Genomic DNA, 25790 nt, shown 5'->3' with positions numbered 1-25790 from the left:
AAGATAAACCAGACTGCTTCTTTGCTAATTCACCCAACTTAACTCCATCCTACCCATCTAAAGGGCTCTTCTTTTCCTGAAATATTACAGAACTTCTCCAAGGAACCACAACAGACTTACCCTGCCCAATCATTTGTTTCTTCACCTCTGGATGACTTCATTTAAAAGAACACTTACTTGTACAACCTAAGAAGATCAAGAGAATATTTTTCCAGACCTTAGGCTAAAATTTTTCCAGAAAGCACCTGTGTTACTTCCATGCTCCAGGAAGCACTATTGCCTTTCAGCAGAATTGATACAATTTTAGTTTAACCTAAACAAGATGTATCTTAGTTTCTAGTACTGACGAACCAATGCTGGCACCTTTTCCTAAAATGTAACCATCTGGACACAAGCAGTTCAATAAATCTTTGTTGTTCTTCTTGAGTCAGTATGCTTAAGCAATCAGTAGTAGCAGCTTTGGAACCCTCCAGAACCTGAAGAGCCCACAGAAACTGGTCCGAAATACACTTTGCTTATATTTTTTATGATTCACTAATGGAAACAAATTGCTTCAAAAAAGTTTTACAGAATTTGCTGTCTCATGGTGTTTGATTGCCTATTTGATTCCAAACCTGGTCTTTCAAAACTGTTACTTGACATCTGACACCTTCTAGCTCCAAACTGAAAAGCAACACTTAGCTCTAGTAACTTGCAATACCCTGAACCATCAAACTCCCTTTCTCTAATAAATTTATTGTATCTTCATGTAGAAAGAATCAGCTTTCTTTATTGTCTGACACCTTTTAAAATCCAAGATAGGTTCCTCCAACAGTCTTCATAAGCAGAAATTTGTGATAGAGTGAGTCTCTTAACCCAGTTACAAGCTTCCACAGTTTGTACTTCTGAATAAAGCTGTGAACAGGGGTTTTTCCCCTGTATTAACTCTCCCGCCCATCTTTCCCCCACCACGGATGTTGCTTTCCTCACTGGGGGCTGGGATGGGGCAGGAACTGCCATGAGGAGGGAGGCTGAAGCTGTGACCTCCAGCAACAGGAAGGGGGCTCTCTTTTTGCACCAGTACCTATTTGGGTACCGAAAAGGCAAACAGCCCAGGAACAAGCTCTATCAGGTCTGGCATATGGATCACAGCAAAGGCCACCAGAAGGAAGCAATAGGTGACAGTAACTGCAGGCTCCCATGAGGCTTCTGCCCAGCACCTAGACTGGCTGTCACAGAATTCAGCTCTGGCCTCTGGCCCAAACCCAGAATGTTACAGAGAAACTCTTATGGCTTATCTGGCTGTTGAAAATATCATCTGTTACCCATCTACCTGGCCACCATGATACTGCCAGAAGTGATCTTCAGCAGACCAGAGCTAACCATGGGAGCACAGGGGCAATGCTGAACAACACCAGGTGTCAATGGAATAAATAACAGAGCCCAGGTGTTGATCCAAGGTGAAGGCTTTTCTAGGATAAACAAACATCCTCTGGGATCAACAGGTGTCTACATGGCTGCAGGCAGGACTTCAGCTCTTATGACATTAGGATCCTTTAAGAAACAGAGTGCTGGAGAAAGACATGATCTATTTGATAATACAAATCAACACTGCCAACAGGCTTTGCCACAGCCTGCAGCTGTGGAAGCAATGGATAGTCTGTGCTGCACTAAGCCTAGAGCAAATCACAAGGTGAAGATTTACAGAAATTTTAAAGCAAAGTCGGTCTAAGTTAATTTTGGACAGATATAGTAATTGAACAGTTATACAATACAAATTGAGGTTGGACAGGTTAGCCATACATTGGCTATTGTTATTCCAAAAGCTATTTATCTCCATAATTTCTGAGAGAAAACTTTAGTTACTTTAGCCTTGGAGTTGAATTCAACAGCCATCTCCTCCTTTCCTCCCCACAGCTTCAAAGTGAATGGAGACTGCAAGCATGTTTTCAAAAAAATTGAATGACTCAGACTATGTGTTAGAAAAATAGCCAAAAAAAGAATAAATATCATGTAATAAATGGAAGCTAACATTTGACTACCACTTTGAAATTAACCACTTGGTGGGTCTGAAGATAGAAGTAGTATTTACTCTACACTTGGGAAGGGGAACAGAATATATGCACACGTTCTATTAAAAAGTTTTTGATAGGTTTGGTGCACTCCACATCACACAAATTTCTTGACTCCCCTAACCTTGTATATGGCCATATTAACTCCTAAATTTGTATGTTCTTTTCAAATGAAAGTCCATTTCATAAAAGCAGATATATTTCCTTTCCCCTTTGTCTTTTTGTTTCTTTACTAGTTTTACTTCTTTACTTTCTTTTTTCTCTTCCCCTTTTCATGTTTCTGTTTCAGAAGTAAAATTAGGGTTTTAGCTACAAGGCTTTTTTTTAAGCCTGTATTTGGGACATCTTACTAAAATGTAACCATTTTTAGTTAAAATTTTAGCAAAGCATTTTTATTTGTTCTTTTACTCAGGACTAGAACACAATAATACTAAATCTCAAGAGGTGCCAACCAAAACTTGTACAAACTATAATAGTGACACTAATGACCTCAGAGTAGGCTACCTAAAAAAACCTTTTGCTTGTACTTGCTCTCCCCTCCTCTGATCTGCTGCAGCTTTTCCAGTTTAGGAAAGTATAAGCCTTTTATCAGTTCATCTGCTTAAAGATAAAAGTGCAAATACTTCTAAACAAATTCACTTCTGGTTTGATATTTTTCTAAGCCATAAAGACTGTTTTATTCATATCTCTGGATGCATACAAGAAACAGTAGATTCATGCTCCTTACAGAGATAGAAAAAATTTAAATGAAAGAGGGAGATGCTTATCAAGATTGCTCATCTGATTCATAGTTACTGCTGCACTTTTCATCTGATGTGAAAGGTTGCCCCTTAGATGAGATCCTATTGTCCTCTCTATGTTGCTCTATGTGTTAAGGAATTTGGAAGATTTTGGGTGCATGGAAAATTAAGTTCTGCTTCCTCCCTTCTTTTCCAGCATATCATCAGCTAGGCACAGGGTGAGCCTGCTGCACACTGCTTTGAAGGACAGGGCATGCATGGGTGTTTTTACTCCAATGAAATGAGACTTTCAGCTCTAAGCACTATGGCCTCTGGAGGCCCTGTAGGAAAAAAAGAACCTTGAGGCTCTGTAAAACACAATTTTGTTAACCCACTCAAGAAAGTCAGCAGCAGTGTATGTTGAAATCTTCACAACTTGTGTGCCTAAAAGTTTACTTGCATCACCCTTCACTTTGTGGCTTACTACACCAAGAATCACATCTGAATTATGGTAGCTCAAGTTGTTTTACTGAAGTCCAAAACACTTGTTAGTTAACTTCTCACATAAAATTAGGCCTCACCCCTGTTAAGTAAAAAACATCAGTGAGGAAGATTCATGTATCCTCCTTATTTACTGAATTTAATATTCTCAGCAGAGAAAACAATTAAAAGTTGAAGAAAAAAAATTGCACATTTTAAGCACTGTGGAGTTTAGCCCATTAATGTTGCTTTTAAAATCAAAACTCATGTGAAAGTAGGTTCAGAACTGCTGATTTCAATTCTTAAAAGGTTGCAGAATTTAATAAATGGTCTTTAAAATGTAATTAGGAAAATCCAAAGAATAAGATTACATTTAATGAGATTGAGCACTGTACTGCCACACACAGCATTACAATTAAACTACCTTTTATATTTTGGTGTGGGAACAGCTACTGTTACTTTACCCAGTTGTTAAAGGGACCTGATAACTCATGAGTTCAGTTTCTGTTTCTGCATTTGCCTCTAGACACTTATCTAGTTGACATATGAATTCTAATCCCATTCTGAAGTCATACAACCTATATTTTGAGCTGGTATTTCTTGATCTATGAGGACTATTACATAATTTGTATGAGGAATCTCAGAATCTAAAATCACATTGGAAAGAAATTATGGACAAGTAAGGACTGAAAGACAGATCCTGCACACTGGTTTGTGTCCCAACCAACAAGCCAATCTCCTCTATTACCTGTCCCCTCCACCCCACACACTTTAATTTCAGTAGCAGTAGCTTCATGCCAAGGTGTAACACACAAACACAAAGTTCTGAGCAAAAACTCACCGACATGACTGACATTACCATGAGAAAAATAAATTTGATTTCCCCCCTCTATCTAACTTTGCCCTGTTTCATGCACCTGAAAAGTGATTCCTTTTGAAAACAGTATGTAATTCAAAATACTACATCTACATAAAAAACTTCACTTTTTCTTCTCCCCATTCTGTATATTTTCATGACTGCATTATTTAGCTTGGCCCAGTACAGGAGTATATATGGGGGAAGTTTTGTGGTTTGCCTTACAAAGAGAGCTACCTTGGATTAAAACAAATCATACCACAGACAGAATTCAGCTTGATTGGTTTTGTCAAATATTAGAACTGCCTCTAATTTTTTCTTTTTAAATGTACCCAAGGCAGACAAAGCACCAGTTGCAACTTCCCTGAAAGAAAATCTTTCACTTTTCGAATTCTCTCTCAATAGTGCTTCAATATTTACTGATAAATATTATTTACCATTAATATAGGTGCAAGAGTAGGAAGCAGTATTTTGTTTTGGCTTACTTAAAAAAGTCATCTGCCTTTCTTACAAGTTATCCCTTTCATAGGAAAGGGGCTTGGAGCTCATGTTCACTCATCTTTTAGCTTCTAATCATGTTAACTTACAGCCTCCTGAAGTACACATTATATTTTCCAGGTGCAGGTTGCACTCTGGTGCCCACCATTATTTGCCACTACAGAAGGGAATGGGTTTATCTGAAAAATGGTTATCTGCTCCAAACTCTTGCACCTTTTTTGTCTCCAACTGACAGGAAAATAAAATTAATTACCTCAGAAACTCAAATCCTTCAAGAATATGTGTCTATTACTCAGCCATCACCAAGTTCCTTGGATATATCAGACCACTCTCAATTATGTAGAAAATATTTTATGAGCTTTCTGTAGCTCGAATTCAAAATTTTGAAAAAAACCCCAAAATAATTACATCAATTTTTAAATTATATCTAGTTATCTTCATCCCACCATTAGGATATAAGCAGAAATTCCCTTACAACTTGTTAAAGGAGAATACTCTGTAGAGAAGAGAGTTATTTTAATATTTTATAGAAGTGGAGCAGTGTGTTTAACAGAGAAATTTAAATTAAGCATTAACATCTGTGTCTGCTTCTTTTGCATCTCCCTTCCTTCCACAGGTCAGCAGCTGTCATTTTTGCCCACTGTTCCCCCCTAACCATAGAAGGATTAATAATTTTAGTATTGCTTATATATTGACATAAATCTCAAAGTCACATGGTTTTTATTGTTGATTGTGGCTTGTTTTAGTTTGGTGCTACTTAATATATTAGTTTTTAAATCTACTACTATAACAATCTGGAAAGGATTGACAATTGTATGAAACAACTGAAGCACTGAAATAAAAAAAAGGAAAAAAACCCCAAAAATACAAACACACAAACCAGTAATCAAACACTCAATCATCTTTTTGCCATTTATACAAATGGCAAGAAAAAACAAAAAAAAAGTAACTTGCTAGACAGAATATTCAAGACAGAAAGCATGACAACAGAACCAAAAATTATTATACCTCTATTCAAACATTTTATTTTTCCTGTTTGTAACGTCACTACAGAATATCTAGTCTTAAAATACATTCTTTGATAAAGTGCTGGCCAGATTATCAGGTAAAATGCAACCCATTTTTCTTGCAGAAAAATTCTTGATACTTAATTTAGGACATATTTTGCATAGGAATGGAGCAGGGCGGGGGCTTCTGTTGAATATGTTATCTAGCTTGAATCCATTTCTTGCTTACAGCACTAAAAAAGTTCTCCTATAATACAAAGTCCTAACATTTAACTTAAAACACTCATTTTCTTTACCATATTGATTCAGTTCCCTGAGCAAACAGGAACCAACATACCAGAGATTCCAAAATGAAAGGGAGGAAATCCTCTATTTAGACTCCAATACAAATTCCAAACCATAGCTAAAATGATGCTTTTCCTTCTCTGCAGATCTTGACTCTAAGAACTAATGCAGCTGAGGACACTGCTGCTGCCAGCAAGACAGGGTGACCAAAACTTGAAATGAGACTACAGAACCACATCAGTTCTAACTGCTTACTTTTCACTTAGGATAAAAATCCTTGCTTTCAACTCTCTATGCTGTGCTTTATTGTGGGGATGGAGACAGTGATGAAATATAATTTCAGAAAAATACTACATACATCAAAAGAACTTGCTGTAACATGAAGCAGTTACAAGCATTAAGTTGAATACAAAGAAGGAGACTGACATTGGCCATACCTCAGAAGCAGAACAAAAAGAGGAAATGTCCTGCCTCCCCCCAATTGTTCACAATTTTAAAGAAAAGGGTGGCAGCCAACAGGGGTGGGAGGGGGAAGTTTTTGTAGGTTAAATAAAGACTGCAATTAGCATCAACTTAGAGTTCAGATATTTATAAATCACAGCAAGAAAAATGAGGTTCAATAAAAAGAGAAGCAGTTTCATTCTCCCAAATAATCTTCTATGCCAATGTGTCCTTGCAGACTTGTAAATAGGAGAGCCCAACATGACACCTTTTACTATACCTTCAGACATTGCCAAGGTTAAAAGTAGATTTAATTTCTAATGCAGCAGCCAGATATTCTGAGAGACTTGTGTTATTTATAATTTAAAAGGCATAAGGAAGACACTTCAGAAGTGACTATGCTGCTCTGTGGATGGGGAGAGAGAAAAATGCCTCCAAATGACAGTTACTAAAACTTCATTTCTATTCTCTCTAAAAACTCTTTGAACAGTAATCTAATTCCAGCTGCTGCACTGGGACATTTAAATATAGAATTGGTGTGAATATTGGTGTTCAGCCTGAAGCTTATCCTGCCTTTCTTTTTCCAAGACCCTACATCAGAGCTAGCTAGATACCTACTGTTACCCAGAACAGTGCTGGCAATAATTTGACCAGTTCATCACTTGTATCCTTAGAGAAGAAAATTCAGAGGGAGGAAGAGACTATAAAAGATTACATCCAGCTTGGAAAAATGCTCACGACTTCCTCATTTGGTATCAATTTAAGTGTTTTACAACATGAGGAGAACAATGCCCAAGAGTAAGACATAGAACCAACTGTCACTTTCAGAAAACCATGTGCCTAAAGCATGTGTCTGTTTCTTAATAATCATTTTAAGATTTACAAGAGGACTATAAAGTTTGGCTATTTTACCTAACAAGTTTAGAACTGTTGGACAAACTCTCTTCTTTTCCTTGAAGGCCTAGTCAGATGTTCACTAAACCACAGAAAAAAGTCAAGTCCACAGCAAGTCTGTAACAATGAATAGGTCACAATGTTGTTTTACCAGTATGCAGTACCACACATCCAACCAGCATCTAGGAGAAAGTCTAGGAGTCAACTAACAAATAAACAGGTCTTGCACACTTCCTGGATTGTAAGAATCAAAGAACATTGGGCTTTCCACTAAGAAAAGTTATTAGAAAAAAACAGTTATCAGAAAACCCCAGTACACTGAGCAAAAAAAAAAATAAAATCCAACCAACCCCCAACCCCCAAAAAACAGACAACAACAACAACAACAAAATCAGAACATTCCTAGCCTGATAGGCCTTTGAGAAACTGAAGCTTAGGATTCTGTGTTACACCATGTGTCTACTGCAAGCTAATGAAGTTACAAGCCTTCAGAGCATTCCAGGAAACTGCTGCCTGACACTAAGTTTTACAAGGAAGAGGAATTTCAGAAGAGATTCAGTTTCAAGGGAATTTTCAGGTTTCTTTTCAATTATAATTTCTGTGTCACTCAAACAACCTATTTCCCACAAATAGCTTTGAAATTATGAACTGGAAAAAAGTCATTCATCTCTCCCAACAAATTAATGTTCCTCCTATTCAGAAACTATTTGTTAGTGAGAAACTATTTCCCAGTTTCTATTATTTAGAAAGTTTGAAATTGACTGAAATCCTGCAACTAGATTGCACTGAAATCAATTGACACTCTTCTAACCTGCTGAAGCTCCAGAAGGAACAGCTCTTGTATCAAGCTACCAAACTACATCACTGTGAGTGAACTATCAACTCTGTAAACCTCAGTGTTGAATTCTTCAAAATATATATTTTCAAATATATCATTAACTCAAATGCTGAAACCAGATCATTAAAAAACATTCTAGTAATCCTAGAAGTACCACGATGTTAGCATGAAATGAGTGAAACCTACCTTTTCAATAATGGTTAATTTCTTAAATTTGTCTTAAATTCGCTTTCCTTCATTTTATAATACTTAGGCCATGTAGTTTCACCTTTAATTTACAGCCTAGTTTTACAAATACCTAGTTTAAAAAAAATAAACCAGCAATCCCCCCAAGCCCCTCTGATAGCCATCATTTTTAAATCCAGGCAGAATCTGGCTTTGCAAATTAAGACAAAATTTAGAGCTAGCAACATGTTAACAGGAAACTGACTTCTATCTATTGAAACACTTCACTGCAAATAAAAATTTTCAACTATGCTTACTTGCTCTAAAAAATATGTTCTGGTGCTCAAGGCTTAAACTGCAAGTGCCTCAGATGCTCCTGTAAGATTGAAAGAACTTAACTAAACTGTGATTTCAAACCAGTTCTTAAACATGCTCAGTGAATAGAAGAAAAGATGTCATTGCTCAAGGCACGTAGGCAGTGTGTTCCAGCTTACAGTTCATGGACAGCCAACCTGGAATCTGCATCATTCAAGTCAATATCTGCTGAACTTGCAGAATACACTGAAATGAATAGACAAAAGTTTTCAGTTGTTTAACTTTTGATTAAGAAAGCTGAATCATTTTATTTCCCCATGGAGATCAGAAAAGCAGAAATACAGAAATAAAGACTTTAAACACAAATTTTAGCTTCACATTGGGCATTTTCATCACATAAAAGGAGTCACGTGTAAGAAGAGAACAGGAAAAAGTTTCTAGGATTTGCTTTTAGTATTCGACACAATTCAAAAGCTTAAACAGGTGTGATTGGGGTTTGGTTTTTTTTGGTTCTTATTTTTTGGTCTGGCTTTTTTTTCTTTAAGTAATTAGGATGCATCTGTAAAAACTTTTTATAAACTTCCTCCCAATCACTAAATGGCACAAGACAAAGGAGAAAATGGTAAGCTTGAAAGTGTGGGACTTGAACCCATCTGCACTGGAACAGAATTCATACAGCACTGAAATTCAACCATATACTAGATATGAGAATTTACTGGGAGGTTTTTGAAATGGTTTTGTATTAAATTTCTGATTAGACTCTATAAAATTCACATTATTAACAACTGTCCAACCTGAGTTGGGGAGCAGGGAGAACACCACAAAGGAAAACCAACCAGATACATTTTCAAGTACCTAGTGGCAAGATTCTAAATACTTGAATCAGGTTGGGAGCAGACAAGAGCTCTTACACAAGGCAGATGGGTTTAAACAGTAGCCATCCTGTCTTAGAAACACTCTGCTCCTTCTCTATTCCAGCACTGTCTTTTCCTTAGCAAAAGCAAATCTTCATTATTTCCACAGACAGTAATTCTTACTACTAAATTTGTTAGTCTGCTTTAAAAACAGATACCTCTTCACTGTATACTATGGAAAAAAGGAAAAAACTGGATGTCCCTATTTTATTCCTTAAAAAAACAACTCAGCACAAATTCTGCACTAAGATCAAGCAGCTGGAAAAAAAAAAGGATTCAAAATCAGTTGCTTTGGGGTTCACTTCTTTTTCTCCATAAGAATCATAAATTATAAGGTAAATAGAAAAGGCAGAATCTTTAGCAGAGTCATTATTCCACTCACAGTTTAGTGAGTTTCTTTGACCCAAGACTGCCATAACCCATTGCTTCTTCCCACAAGTCGCAAGCAAGACAAAACAAGAAACTTCAGTACTCTGAGCTGATCTGTAAGAAGAGCATTTTTCCCTCCTAATGAAACAATTTGGAAAGACAACTGCAACCAGTTAGGGAAGCCAAGTGAACTGCAAGGTCGAGAATACATTAATAGGATTTCTTAAATGAAAGGTGTGATCATAGTCTGCGTTTCCAGCAAGAGGGAAACTTCTGCAGGAAACAGATCAATCTCAGTTCCAGCATTCTGGAAAACTTAGTATAAAGTTACTTATCTGGTACCAAATTTCTTAAATCAGTCTCATAGGTCAAGACCACTCATAGCACTCACGAGCAGAAAAGCATTTATTACTTATCAGAAAGGTTGAGAATGAAAGAGGAGAAAATGCCTGATTGCCACTTGAGATGCTGAATGCATAAAGCTGTGGAGTATCCAGTTTGCAACTACCCTGAATGCCACTTAACCAGGTCAGTTAAAGGCAGGTGGAGAAGTGCAGCACAAGACAGAGCAAAGGAGAGTTAACAGCTCTTCAAACACACCATCCCAATCACTACCAAGTAACTGCTCTCACAAACAACAGTAGAAGAGGCTGTTTTGGCTCTTTGTGATGCTGGTGGCTGAATGAGGCAGACAAGGTGAATGACTCGATTCCTCAGTCTGAAAAGATGTCAGGATCTCCTCAGACAACATGAAGGAGTGGGAAATTACTTCAAGTTACATCAAGTAGCAGCTGTCAAATTACTACTGTACGTGACACCCTGTTGTAAAGGCCTTATAAAGACAGGTGTGGGTCAGCAAAACTCCTTCCTGAACCACTGGACAAGTATTCTTTAAGTCACCAATTAAGAGACATATGCAGCAAGTGTCACAGACTTCAATAACCTAAATTCATTGTGCAAGTTTCCTCAGGTCATACTAGAGTGTGTTTCCCTTACAGCTTTTTGTCCTGCAGTGTAACTGCAGAAAGCAGTGATCACTTAAATAAGAAACCCATGATACATTGAATTTTCAGTTCACTCTTTGAAGGTTTGTGGGACAAGGAGCTCTTGCCAGAGGTGACAACAGTAATTTAGACATGACTGATCTACAGACGAACACTTGCTCAAAAACACTTGCTATTTTAAGACTTCCTAAGCAGTTTAGCTCTAATATGAATTCCCCAGTGAAACTCTGATGTTTTGTGGAGAAGCTCTAGCTCTAAGAAAAAGCTCTGTTCTGTGCAAGTGACATAGTGAGGTACGAAGGACCCAGGGCCCATCTACCATTGCTTCTGAGGGCTGTGCACAAAGCTGATCTAGGATCAGTACTGATGTGCAGTTTTTCACATCAGTGCTAAGCTCAGAGCCCTCTGGACAACTCCAATGTTTCTTATTAAGATAAGAACTGACACCACAAGTTCCAAATGGACCATTTTCTTATTAAATCCTATTTCACTAGGGCAGAACCCATATTCTGGAGTCAGTAGACTTCAGAAAGGATGCAGATGAGAAATAAAGGTACTTTCCAATATATCCTAACCAGTCTGATGGTCTTGTTGAAGAAATTCTTTCTGAGAAGGTATAACATCTGGCATTTCAAAAGAGAGGCCAATATGAGTTTAAGGAAAAGTTTGTTGTTGGTGTTTAAAAAGCAGTAAGGAATTAATGCAAACTGCAGTGAGGCACCTAAGAAAAACAAGAAAGGCCAAAAATCAAGAGCCACCTCCCATTTCTGAGGTCCTTAGAGAGCTGTGAGGGCTTGGTGACATGGAACAGGGGTGCATGTTTCTGGACATCACTAGAGCAGACTGGTATTAAGTGCTTATGGCATATACATCAGTTAGAGTTAGGGCAGATGTGTTGTCATGGTTTAACCAATTTCAACATCAACTGGCATCTCAACACAAAACTTTGTCACGCCTGCAAGGCATTGTGCATGTAAAATAGCACAGAACTGACAAAAAATGGGGAAGACAAGAACAAGTAATGCTGAAGGAGATGGTCTAGCCTCACAAAGACAATTTCCTTTAGAGTAAGTTTTACCTTGCTAAATACATTTAATCAACAATTAAAAGTAGCAAGTACATCAGAAGTTCTGACTCATTGCATCAGCAGAGAGTATGATGCAGGCCTCAAAGATAAACAAATGACATTTCATTTCACATCTAATTAAATGACATGCAGGAACGTACCTGCAATGAAGCAAAGAACCCAACAGGATCTGAACAGTTGAAATTTCTCTGACCAAAGGATCTCACTTCCTAATAGATCACAGGACAACTATAACTGAATAAGATTTAGGCATCAAGAGAAAGAGGTGTGGCAGGTCCTCAATCAGGACAGCTTTGAAACTTTCTAAATATCACAGGAAGATCTCTGAGCTCAAAAGCCACAACAGAGAGGAACAGACAACGGGTGGCAAAATTCCCAAGTAAGTAGGGATCACAGAACAGGCTTGGAAGGGACCTTAAAGCTCCTCCAGTTCCAGCTCCCTGCTGTGGGTAGGGACAGAAGTGGGTTTCAAAATGGCAGAAGTGAGTTTATAAAGCTCATTTCCCCAACAGCCATTGTACTGTATCACTTTCAAGTTTGTTTTAGTCAAATACTATGCATGAAAGTTGAAGGATGGAAAGGACAGAAATGGTCCAGGAAGAGTAAGAAAACTGAAGGAGCATGAACCAGAATCACAGGTAACTCCACAAACACTGCATTATTTAGCTGATAGCACAGTAAACTTTTGAAACAGCTTGTCACTGCTAGCACTCAAGCCCATACACAGAACAGTCTAAGGCAGCAGTAAAACTCAGATTCTATTTTTCTTCCCCCCATCAATGGCTTACACCAGAATGACCTAGATCTGAACTAAGGTCATAAAACAGTAGCCATTTGATAATCCTCCCCCATTTCAGATTAGGGGGCTTAATAGCCACCCTTAAGTGAAGTCAGATCTTGACATTTAGCTGGGCCTTGCTGTGGCACACTCTGTTCTGTGAGCCAGCTGTAATCATAAGGAGGGCTCCTTTAAAACAGTCTTCTACACTCTACATTATATATGGCAGCAATACTATTTCATTAGCAATCAAAAGATGTCCAGCAGTTTTACAGCAGTAGCATTTTAACCTGGCATTAGTAACTGGTGTAGTGCTTTTCAAATTGAAAATAAAACTTTTAAATAAGATACACAAAGCTTTTTGTCAATAGTTATGAAAAGGAGGAGCATATTCAACCCTAGATCAATTACAATTCCCTCTGACCTATTACTGGATCATCAGACTAGAAATGCACTAAAGCTAGTTTATAAAGCTAAATATTCCATAAAATTCCATGAAAGTGGAATTATGACAGTGAGAACTATTACTCACATGTACAACTAACTAGCCTTTAATTAAGATGATTTGAAGAAGCTGGGAACCATGGAAGGAGGAAGATAAATACTTAAAATCTGAAAATTTAGCATTTTTAAAATAAATTAGCAACATTTTACAATAAAACACACTGAAAACCAGTAATTTTTCCTCCTGAACAGCGCTTTGAACATGAGTAATCAATCCCCAGGTGCCACAAAAGCTAGGATGTCTCATAATTGGATATCAGGACTCTAGTAAGTTATAGAGAAAGTGAAAGCAAGGGACAGACTTAATGAGGTCAAAAATTCAGTGAGCTTTCATTTACCAACAAACTTAAAAAAAACAATTAAAACAGGAAAAAAAATTACATCTAGTGACATTTACCCAACTCACACTCCTGCAATACAACACTTGCTGCTATGGAGATACAAGCCTGGATGGATGTTGAGAACCAAACACAAGAGCAGTAACTGAGATGCTAGAAGAATTTTGCCAAGAATAAGATGTTTATCTAAGAAGGGGTTAATCCAACTTCTCAAGATACTACACAGGAACCTGGACTGTGCCAGAAGCGGATAACAAAAAAAATGCCTGACAGTGGCTCTTTGATCTGCAGAGTGACATGCTGCTGACCACGCCCCATAAAAAGGAATTCAGCCTCCACAGCTCAGTGCATTTCTGCAGATTCAGAGGTCTCTGCTCTTTGCAATGCATCTTCTGTGCCCTCACATGCTCAAACAGATGAGCCACAACCATCCATCTTCCCTACTCTTCTCTCACACTTCTTCCTGGCTTCTTTATGCCTGTAGTAAATGGAAGGATGAAGTGGTAGATTAGCAGTGGAAAAAGAAGAGATGTATCACATAACTTTATATCCCCAAACAAGGTTGTGTTTGATTTTGTTTGGTTTTGTGCTCTGTGGGTTTTTTTCCTAATGCATGATAGCCAAATGTAGAATGTCATCTTACTTTTCAGAAGTTTGATACTATACATGCGAACCACAGTAATTCAGTTCTGTTCCAACCTCTATTAATGTTCCAACTTATCAAAGTTCCCACCAAGCACATTGAAGAGAGCAAAGTTCAAGAATAACATAAAAGACAGTAGTTCTAACTGGGACAAAGAATTAACTTAGTAAAGTCTATAAAGCTATGCCTGACCTCTACATAAACACACTGAACTCTAAAGGTTAGAACAACAACTTACTTTGAAGCCCTGATACTTGAGTCATAGTCAAGAAAAAGGGATCCATTGTAACCATCTACTCAAAACACCCATATAATGTAGCTGAAAAATAAAACAGGCAAGGGTGGAAAAGGGAAAGAGGCACTAATTTTTCCTGTTTAGCTGTAGGCAGCACAAGCCCCAGCTATTTGAGAACAGCTAGAATACAGCTCCTCAACAGCATACCCTGATCTGGTAACTGATCAGCACAACACATGCCTATTATTACTTTCCTCACATAGCAAGGCAGTTCAGGAGACCCAACTAACAGAAAACCAACCCAGAGCAACAGCAACAACAAAATTTACAGTAGGCCTCCCACGCTAACTTAAAACAGAAGGGCAGTTCACTGTTACACCAGACAAGTTCTACTACAAAGGGAGAAGAAGTGGAAAGATCCTATTGTTAGTGGTACTGTATTCTCTCTCATCAACAGTCTTGTTGGTTGGGAACAGTCTCCAGCCAACTTACACTCTTCAAACAACCAAAAATGTTGATAAAATAAGCAGTTGCTAAAAATCAGAAGCCTTGTTCTCCCCATTAAAGCTACTTACACTTAACTCAGGGGAAAAAACCAGGTACACTGTAAACCTGATTGGAAAACTGATCCAAGTTAAACTACATCTGACCTTTTCTTTCCTCTTCTTCCTCCTGCCACGTTTCTCCTCCTGTTTTCTAGGTTAGTGTTAAGCTAGATTAGTTTTACAGTCTAGTTTGTTGAACTGTTTAATAAATGAATGGTCATACCAGTCAACATAAATCATGAAGGTAGGTACAGTGAGTTCAGAAAGAAAAACAACAATACTGTGTCATGCATCAACAAAAAAATCCCCTGAAAGTTACCAACCTCAAGCATTAGAGTGCACAGTTACTAAATGCCAAATCAAGGGAAGAACTGAGAGGGAGCTGCAGTGACTTTATTTGCACTCCATGGTTTTGGTTTACACAAGTTCCAGCTTAGGAAATTCTCAGTGCCTATAAAGTAGAAAATCAGAGTTTCAATTTCTCAGCTCCCTATCAGCACATATAAAGTAAACAGCTACCATATAAGAACATACAATAAGAAAGTTCAAGCTATGCCTAGAAACACTGACAAAGATTACAGTAGTTCCTGGAACACTTAAAAATTGAACTGCTTCCACATACCAGTATCTAGACATAGGGAGCACCAAAAACAATCACAGGTTTTATCAACACTACTGCAGATATGTGTATCTGCTTGCATGCCCAGCAACACATTTCTGTTCCATGTGCAAAGAATTCAAACCAAGCACTGCATGCATGCCATACAATCCATGGATTAGTCTACGTAGCAGGAACAGTTTCATCTTTCATAAAAATTATGCTCCACAGATCCTTCCAATGGCAGTTCTCAAGGGATCAGTGAACTAGTACTGCATCTACAGCTAAATACACAGAACTCCTTCCCAGTGTCATTTCAACTAAATCTCTGGGTATCATTAATTTAACTTTTCTTGTACTGTTTTCACCACATAGACATTTCTCTCAAGAGTCAATCATAAGATAACCCTTCAAAAACATATGACAGCAATGGGCAATTACTTCTTTCTAAGAGAAAAGCTGATGAGTTGAAATGGATTGTGACAAGATCCAGAAAAGAAGCTGATTTAACACTGCATATTTGAAACAAAGGTAGTCCAACACAAAACAAACCCCATGTGTTTTCTCTTATTTCAGTCAAAAGACAGTTAATTCAATACATACGCTGCAGCAACTTCCAATGACCTATATATTTACACTGACCATTTTTTCCTCTTTTGCTAACCTGTTTTGTTCAGGGGAAATTGAGATGGTACGTTCAGGACTGTGTTCCATTCCTGTCAGCTAAACCAATCCAGTGGCTCCTTTCTGTAACTACCCATTCTGCTTCTGTTGCAAAGGCCCATCCCTATCTTTGTGTTAGCAGCAGGAGCTATCAATATTTTTTTTTTTCTTTTGCAAACCCCCCAACTCTGCAACAGCCAATTGACCAGATACTGGGTTCAAACAGATCAGACAGGGGTCCAGTGAGTGCTGATGCAAGCATCCAAGAGGCATGAACATGTAGTCAGAATTGCAATTACTCCATTCTAGTAACAGTTCCATGGGAACTGTTGACAATGCAAAATGGCATTTTATTGCATTCTTAAGCTGTGTTTCACAATAAGTGTTCAATGCTAGTGCCCACTTACACACCTGACTCTGTAATGCTAGTTTGAGCTATTCCCTTAGATGATACCATCTTCCCTCACTGCATCAAAAACTGCCTGTGAACCTGTGCTGTGATTGAGATCTAGATTTAATTCCTGCTCTACTTCCAACATTTGCAGTAACAGTGAGATTACTTCCTTGATCTGCTTCACGCTGGAATCACACCAAGGGTTTCACATCACAGCTTAAAGAACAACAGATCCACAGGAACACCTTACACCAGTAATACTGCCCATCATATGGGGTGATGGCACTATGGCCATAGCAGGCTTGTTGGCTGGAGTGCCAAGGAAGCAAAAGAGTTCAAAGCAGGTATCATACTGAAGTCACTCTTGCATGCCATCTGTTAGTGGCCTGACAGGTGACAGAGCACTGAGCCACCATAACTATCATCAGCAGATACACAAGAACATTACAGATGCATAGTAAAGTAGCTGGTTCTCCCACTACTACAATGGCAACCATAGAAAATCACCTAAAACCATGACAGTATTACAAATAAAAAGTGACACTATCCTGCTGCAAAGTGCTTACACCCACATGGAAAGTGAGAACACTGCTGCATATTGTGGGAATAAAGATATGAGGCATTTAATGCAGGAGTGTTGCAAGTGTGGGGATACCAGCAACTGAAGCAGATATAAATCTTTTGTTTGGGGAGAATTCCTCTCCTTGGAAAGTACACTTTTGAGACAGCTTGTTCAAAAATAGTAAGCTGGAGCAGAAGTTCAAATACTAAAACAAAATACAAATTGAAAGTCAAGTTCTATCAAAACAGAATTAGATGCAATAATGTATCCTAGTTTTGAAGGAAAAAAAGGCTGGAAAAATTTAACAAGAGTAAAGGAGTATTTGTATGCTACATATCACAGGCATACAAAAATGGATTTTCACTTTGATCAAATTTCAGTTTTCATAAGAAAGCAATACCAAGGCTATTTCCTGTCAAATGTGTGCCCTTGAGCTGCAGCAGAGGAACAGTAAAACTTCTGCCCTTCCCCCAAACAGCAATGTATTTTTTTTTAGAAAAAGTAGCAATAATAATTTAATTTTTCACTGAAAATAAAAGTTATACTTAGACACTGTTGTATTTTTACAACACACTGCAGGGTCCTAGCAAGATTCCAACATCCATGGTTGGAATTACCTGGCACTTTCCATTAAAAAGCCCCATATTACTGCTCCAAACCTCAGCCACAGGCTACTGCGATAACACAGCAAAAAGCCCGACCCTGTGCTTGAACCGTTCTTGCATCCCAGCCATTACCTGGTCTCCCCTCTGTGCCTAATCATGAAAGTAATGGGAACTCAAAGTACTTGCCAACACTCAACCTATGAAGTTCAAGTGCAGTTGGGCAGTGGGATCAATTACTGCTTGGAAAAACCTGCATAAATCCTGTTTTTTAAGGCTAATCACAAAGCTAGACAGGTCCATACTGTCAAAGCCTCCCAATCCAATGGAACAGACTTTATCAATTCACATGACAAAGTTCTAATCAAAGAGCACCAGAGAGCACTTTTTAATCCTTGTGATATTCACCTCTATAAAATACCTTGCAATTTAAACCACCACAGAACTCAGGTACTTCAATCCTGAGCTTTCTGGCACTTTTCTATAAATACACCATTTACAATTAGGGTATTTTGTGTTAGTTATGCCACAAAGACTGTACCTAAGTCCAAACATACCAGTGAGCACTGTTGACAAGAATAAGCAGTACTTGTCAGCACATAGTATACAGCTGTAAGGACACTACAGAATTGAGATCTCCAGGTGCTTTTTAAGAACATCTAGTTTTGAACTCTGATTGAGTCATGCAAGAGTTAGGAACACCCAATAAGCACAAGTCTAAGCATCTTAGGAATGTCAGTGCTCAACATAACACACACAAAGATTTCCAGCTGAACAGACATTTTGTACTGAACACCTATTTCAAATTTCCATTAATATATTGCAGTCATTTACCATGTGGATTCTTTTGTACCTTCAAGTACGTTTAGATACCAAACAAACAAATTTTCAGTAATGTCAGTGAAATCTTATCACTGATTTGCTTTTCAAATTCTTTAAGTGTTCGAACATTTTGACATGAGACTTTAAATCATATTCTGCAGGTCACAAATAAACACATCAGGCTGGCAAACCCCAAGCTTCTACATATATGCATGGGCTTCAGAGCTAAATCTGCTAAATCTCCCAGGCTTTGACCAATGAACAATTCAGCAACTGCACCCTTCAAGCAGAAGTCCCTAACCATCACTAGCCCTCCACTGAATATTATTTCACTCTCACTGTTGTAAATAAGAACAGTGCTCGCTGTGAGCCTCAACCACTGCCTTGGAGTTATCTCCAGCTCAGTTTACCACTTCCATAAAGAAAGTAGATGAGGAATCCTTGACAGATAAATGATTTCAGTGTTCAATTAATTATACTACAGAAATGCCAATATCAAATTTAGTATCAATACAGTAAATGACACAAGACATCAAAATAAAGTTGTTCATCCAAAAAGTTCAAGAACTGGGGGACCACTGCCTTACCATATTGTTTTTCTCATTTTACTATAAACATACAATTCTTGAGAAGAGTGCCAAATCCAAACTCACCACTCCCTCCTCCACCATGCTGCCATTTCAGCCATCAAGACCTTCCAGGTAACACTAACTTTGTTAGACTCTTCAAATCCTTAGGAATACTTTGGCAAGTGAGAACAATGAACCATTTTTACTTTAGAAGTTATTTTTAGCTATTGTAGGAGGTTATTTTACAGAATTTAATGCAACAGAATTTCAAAGGAGTAAAGGGGAACAAAAACCCCCCCACAAAAAACCCCCAGCCCAAACCTGTTAAACGTACTCTACCTCCATTATCCTGACTACTCACTTTCTTGCCACTTTGTTTACACTCTCTCTCTGATAAGGGCTGCTCAACAGGCCTGCCAGGTAACAGTTCTTAACTGAGATAGCTCTTGACTAACTATTAAACCATAACCTATGTCCTTTCTCCTTAGCACTTGCTACTAATCTTAGGGCTCCCTTCTTTTAACCGAATTTCTCATCATGAACATACAAAGAAATCATACCCTTAACTTTTATTCCAAGTAAGACAAAGCTGAATATGAAGCACAACCGTAGTGCAATCAGTGTAAAATGTAAGTAATTATATGACAGTTCTGCACTTTGCAATTCTCAGTGAAAGGCCAACTCAAAAGGCAACTCTGAAGAAGTTCCCTAAACCCAGGAGATCTGCCCAGTAGAGGACTCAACTTCTTGTATTTCTTTACACTTCTCAGTGCGGGTTGTGCTGTGCAACTGTTTCTCAAACACATCTGACAGCATACAATTACCACCAGAAGACTCCTTCAGTCATCCACTGTCAAGCAGACTTCTAGATTTCAGTTTAAATTTTTCAGTGAAATGCCATTAAATAACAGCCAGCCACAGAAAGCGCCACTTGTGAGAGATATCCATCCTCAGATTTAACACCTTATCACAGCATCTATGCAAATCTGGCCCTCCTGTATATTCTAATTAAACTGCATTCTTTCTATTAGAAGCGTTATATAGTGTAGTAGTGTTTAGAAAACACTGTACTATAACTTGGAGGAATAAAAAGACACTGCAAGCATACAGAGACATGTTCACATATATACAGGTGTTATAACAGGTGTTTCTAAGTGCTCTTGGGGCAACACAGCAAGATCAAGAAGCTTGTGTGTAACAGGCAATTATCGGGTTACTAAAAAACGTAAAAAATCCACGGATAGTGGATTAGTACTAATTGCCTGTAAATACAGGTATGCCAGCTCGTTAGGTATTCACTGCTTACTCTGCTCTTGTCTCAAGCGCCCGCAGAAACACTGAATGAAGTGCTGCTCACCCTCCCAGCCACACTAGATGTGTTTCCCCGCTCAGCCATCGGGGAGGATCGGCAGCGACTCTAACGCTCTACTTGAAGATCAAGGATTCTATTTCCCCAAGAAGGGAAACGACTGTTGAAACAATACAAACAGGCAGTTCCCGGCCTCAGCGTTCACACCCCACCTCCACAAACAAATAAACAAAAAAAAAAAAAAAAACCCCAAGCGAAGCGCCCGCCGCCCCGAGGCGGCACACGTGCCGAATGCCAGCGCTTACAGGGACAGGGGCCGGGAGGGGAGGCTGCCTTTGCCCGGGCGGAGCGCAGCGGGAGCAGCGCCGGTCCCGGGGCTCCTCCGGGCGGGAACGCCGCCGGTGCCCGCGCGCCCCCGCCAGCCGGACACGCGCGCGGGAGTCACGTGACCCAGGAACCCTCCCGGCACGAGAGCCACCGGGGCAGCCCCGGGGGCGGGAGGGGGGAGAGCTGCCGTCGCCATGACAACTTCCAGGGGGAGGGAAAACTTCAAATCCCAACCGTCAGTGCAGGAGCGGCTCCCTCTTAAAGGCGCACGCACACACAGACACACACACAGAGGCGGGCTCCCTTCCCCCCTCCGCCCCCCAGGCACTGGCGATGGAGGAGAGGAGGGGGGCAGCCACCGGCGCTCACCGCGCGATCGACGAGGAGCTGAGACAAAAGGACCCGAGCCGAGAAAGGCTCTCGGTCGGCGATGACGGGAGGGAGCCAGCGGCCCCAGGCAAAGCCGTAGCACCCACCCTCTGCTGCCCGGAGGCGGCTTAGGACCTTCGCTCTCCCTTACAGACCCCGTCCCCGCTCCCACCCTCCAAGAAAGCCGCTGGAGCTGCTCCTCCATCCCCGCTCCCCCCCCTCCGCCCACTCGACAGATCTGGGCTCGGAGAGCCTCGCCCGCCCCGCTGCCCGTTCCCCTCGCAGACCCCGCTCGCCGCCCCGTCCCCCGCCCCTCGGTGCCCCCCGCTGCAGCCGGGACACGCCGCCGCCGCCCCCTCTCTTACCCACACAGTGCATGAGCCGGTGCCGCCAGGAGTCGAGTTCTCGGCGGACTCCCCTTCGCTCCGCCGTGCAGCGGGGGCTCCGGCACTGGGAGGCGGCGGCAGGAGGAGCGGGAGCCGCGGCGGCCATTCCTTCTGTTCCCTTTTCCATCTGCCTCTGACCTCACGCCCGCTCATTTACATACGAGCGCGCGCTCCCCCGGCTCCTCTCCCTCCCCCCCACCCCCCTTTGCCTCGTCGAGCGCGCGCCCGCGCACCCCCTTCTCCCCCTCAGCATCCGGCGCGGGGAGCGCGCGCGCCGCCTGGCGGGGTGACTGACGCGCGTCCCCGCTCCCCACGGTTCCCCCGCCCCGCCGCCCTCCCTGCCCGAGGCCCGGTTCTCCCCCACAGACAGCGGGCCGGGCCGAGAATCGGGTCGAGAACCGAAAACCCTTCCCTGCCCGCCACTGTCCCGCTGCCCATCGATTTCCCCCGGCCTACAGCTCCCGCAGGGCAGCGCGCCACCTGCTCTGGCCCGGCCAGGGCAGGCGGCAGCAAGGCACGTCGGGAGCTGTAGTTCGTGAGGGAGGGGAGCGGCACCGCCCCCGAGGTTTCTCCCCGGGTGGGCAGCACAGCCGGCCCTGCCAGCGGCCCCACAGCTCCGCGCCTCACAGTGCCGGGCTCAGAACACCTCTGAAACCGGGGCGGTTCTCGCTTTCATCCCACGGTCTGTCCTGGGCGCTGCTTGGAGCGGGGCTCCTGGCTCAGGTGCCTGTTCCAGCCCCTCGCCCACACCTGCCCCGAGGCTGCCGCCAGCTCGCCCCCGCCCCGGCCCTGCCAGCACCGCACGGACGCGGCTGTCACACAGCGCTGTGCCTTACGAGCCAGCTCGCCAGATTCACTCCGTAAGGAGATTTTCAAAGTTCTCTGAACTGCTGCCCGGTTCAGCAGTCTGTTTTCAACGGCTTTGCTTTCAGTCCAGTTTTTATGGGGGTCTTAGTGTCATGTAGAGCTGGACAGGGAGTTTTGCTGGGGACTGGCGTCACACAGCGTTATCTCCCGCCACGCCTTTGGAGACTAGCGTGAAAACTAGGAACCAAATCAGTTCAATGTCTGGAGCACGCCTGAGAAGGCTTACTATCAACCTACAAACTGAAGTCAGATTAAGGTAACTGCAAGGAAGTTAACACACAAACGTCAGATTGGATTACTTGGAGCACTTGACAGCCCCTTGGACCGGCGGTTGTGCTGCTCTGTGCAGTCACCCCCGTGTTGTGCCTCCAGCACAAGCACACATCCCTCCGCACCAGTCTAATGTGACAATCGCTACCCATGTCTTGCAAGAGAGCAATTAGCAGTCCTTAATTCCCTAGACAGAAGAATCAAGATCCGCAGTTTTCTCAGATCCTGGTTCGGTCTTTGAGTGCCTCCTCCTCCCCCATGTTCTCCTTCTCATACCAGGCTTTGTAAGCAGTGTCACTTCAGCAAGAAATTACATTTTCTGTGCCTATTTGGAGGTTGTAATAGAAAACAGGATTTAATAAGGTCATAGAAAAGACAAGGCAGCATTTCTTCTCCCCTTACTCCCCTATATGGGTTGAAGGTGCAAGGCTGGAAGGAACCAAATCATCCTATCTATACCAAATTTTCTTTTTGTTCTCAAGTATGAGCAGAGTTAACAGCAGCAATACTGTGTCAAAACCGCAGAAGAGCTTCAAGTTTGAACAATAAGAAGAAATTATTCCCCACTCATTCATCCCTCTCCAGATCTGTGTAGACTGTAAGAAGCAGGGCTATGTAGGAGTGGAGCCCTGACCACTTTTTAGTGAAGCATATCAGGAGAATGACAAGACTGGAAGTGCAGGCAGCCTGTTGCTTCCTCTAACTTTTCATCATGGCAGCCTGCAATAAATAAGCAGCAACTTATGAGTTTCCTTCTTCACCTCAGATGTGCTGGATCTCATACTGGCCTTCCAAACAGCAGCAAAAGTTTTCAGTCTTACCTCAAAGAAATGGCAAACCCCAAGGTAATTCAGAGAAGACAAAACCCACACAAAGTAAAATGTAACCTTATTTGGATAACACAAAAGTTTCAAACTAATAGAATCCTTCCTGTATTTTTTTTTTTTTTGCCATAAGACTGGTTAAAAACAAATCTTTCATTAATTGGCTTCTATTGCAAACCTGATGGATATTTCCTTCTGAACTTCAGAAAGATGTTCTTTTTTTATGGGTGAAGGACACATTCAGGAGTTGCTTGTAGAGATCCCTGAAGTTCTGTTCTGCTTCTGCTGGGACAAACAAAACTTTGGGAACAGATGGCAGATCACATAATCTTTTTGTAAAGAAATTTCATAAAAATAAACTTTGTCACTTCTGTAAAGCAGGTTATTGAGCTTAGGGAATTCAACACGGAAGAATTTTAAATGAATGGTGTTTAACTGAATCCCTGAGCCTACGTGATGTGAATCAGTTTCATAGGGACGCAAATGTCCCACATCTGAAGAGTTTTATTCTGAGGTTTCTATGATTAAATAATGAATATGGAAGGAATTACACCCCCCTCTCATTTTGTGAAATTAACATTATTTTTCTTGCAGTTTCAAGGTTTCTCCTGCTTGAGAGACTTCTCCAGGCATGAAAGGAAAAAGTAACAAAACTGAAAACCTTGGTAGGCAGGTTTCAGAGAGGAGAAGAAAAGGACAAATAAAGCATTTCCAACTGAAATTTTGCAGTTAACTAGGTTTTGAACTCTTACTCCTTCTGAAAATACTGCCTAGAAATCAGATATGCTACAGAGACCAGCTTTGGACCACTCCCTCCCTTGGAGATGTTTAATTTTTCCAAACAAAACTGAACCAGGTAAGCCAAGGATCCTGCTTCATCAAACCTTCAGGGATGTTTTTTTTACATTAGGAGTACTGGTTTTGCTTCTCTATGAAAATTAGTTTCCAGCCAAGAGATTACTTCTTATGTGGATTTGTACTTGATTTTATAGAAATATTTCCAGTTTTCTGAACAAGGCTTGGATTAAAACTCGAAGGCTGATTGAGGGCAGAAGCTGAAGCAGTGAGGGGTAGTTTCAATTTAGTTAATTTTAGCTGCCTGTCCTAGCTAATTTTTATGGGATCAGAGTGCCAGTTACTTAGAAATGACTCTGGAGACAAAATCCAGTACAATTTTTTTGAAGATACAAGAATTACTACTGCTGTTCTTCCTGTTTCATCTCATATTAATTTGGGGGTAAAGAGAAATTAAAACACTCAGAGATGCTTACAGTTTGATACCACAACCCCATCAAAATCTGACATTTTGAATTAATTTTTGAACATATTGGGGAGATTTAACTATCTTATTGAAACATTGCAAAATTGTTCATCACCAAAAACTCTTTATAATTAGTCCCCAAAGGTGAAATTTACTCCTGTACAGACAACTTTGCATGGCTCTTTGTCACATAAGTGCCGCTTTATGGAAACTGGGGGCAATGATGGAGTGTAATTAAAAGAACCTAACTTGAACAGTCAAAACCTTGTAGCAAGCCTTCTGCAGATGCAATCAGTGGTGAGCTCCTCTCTCACATGAATGCAATTAGTAAACCTTGAAATTGTCAGTGTCTTGGTAAAACAGAAGGGGTTAAATGATGAATTGTGTGATAGCTTTATGAATGAATATTGCAGATAATCATTGATACTTGAAAGATATACCACAACAGAAAAAAGAAGGGTGGAAATAATGACACTAGAGGATATTTCACCATAAACACTGACATGATCATTCTTTTTCCTTCAGCAGAGGCAGCTCTACCAGCAGCTGTAGGGCAGTAGAGCAAAAATGCTGTGAGAGAGGGACCAGCACATTATTTATCACTTCCATGTCTGTGGTAGCAAGCAGCACAGCCCAGATAAAAAGATTGTCCCTAAGCTGGTAGTTTAGACTTGATTTTCACAACAACCTCAACCAATGTGAAGATACACAAAAACATCTTAATAATCCAGATGTTGCTGATATTTGGGTTAGGGGCCCTGTGAGTCTTGAAAGTTAAACTCCAAACATTTCTTTGCATTGTCATCAGTTCTAAATGAAAATGAAAGGAAAGGAAGGGAAAATTAAATAACAAACTCTAATAGGAACAATTGGAAAAGCTTCCATTTCACACACAAGTGGAAGAATGAGCTTTTTAACAGAGCTGAAGAGTCAGGCAGCTTCAGGTCTCCTCTTTGATTTTTGGATCACCAGGAAGAAGTATGATTTGTAAGCATTCCAGG

General features: G+C 40.7%; 1 protein-coding gene across 9 annotated transcripts in view; it reads right to left on the bottom strand.

Annotated features, from left to right (window-relative positions):
• LCORL (ligand dependent nuclear receptor corepressor like) overlaps nt 1–21782 on the bottom strand; it is a 79325-nt gene extending 57543 nt beyond the window's left edge. For 3 of the 9 annotated variants that reach the window (XR_011680041.1, XM_071432643.1, XM_071432644.1), the window contains exon 1: nt 21547–21782. Coding sequence is in view for 8 of the 9 variants with exons in the window: in XM_071432643.1 (XP_071288744.1) it covers nt 21547–21694 (148 nt within the window). In the remaining variant the exon portion in view is untranslated. The remainder of the gene's footprint in view (nt 1–21546) is intronic. The other 6 variants (XM_071432649.1, XM_071432650.1, XM_071432648.1 and 3 more) reach the window with 3 other exon arrangements.
• Between the last annotated feature and the right edge of the window lie 4008 nt (nt 21783–25790).

The sequence above is a fragment of the Agelaius tricolor genome, unplaced genomic scaffold (genome assembly GCF_023055355.1).
Source record: "Agelaius tricolor isolate 1412-34295 unplaced genomic scaffold, bAgeTri1.0.p SCAF_8, whole genome shotgun sequence".
Lineage (NCBI taxonomy): Eukaryota > Metazoa > Chordata > Aves > Passeriformes > Icteridae > Agelaius > Agelaius tricolor.
This window is presented reverse-complemented; position numbering and strand designations above follow the sequence as displayed.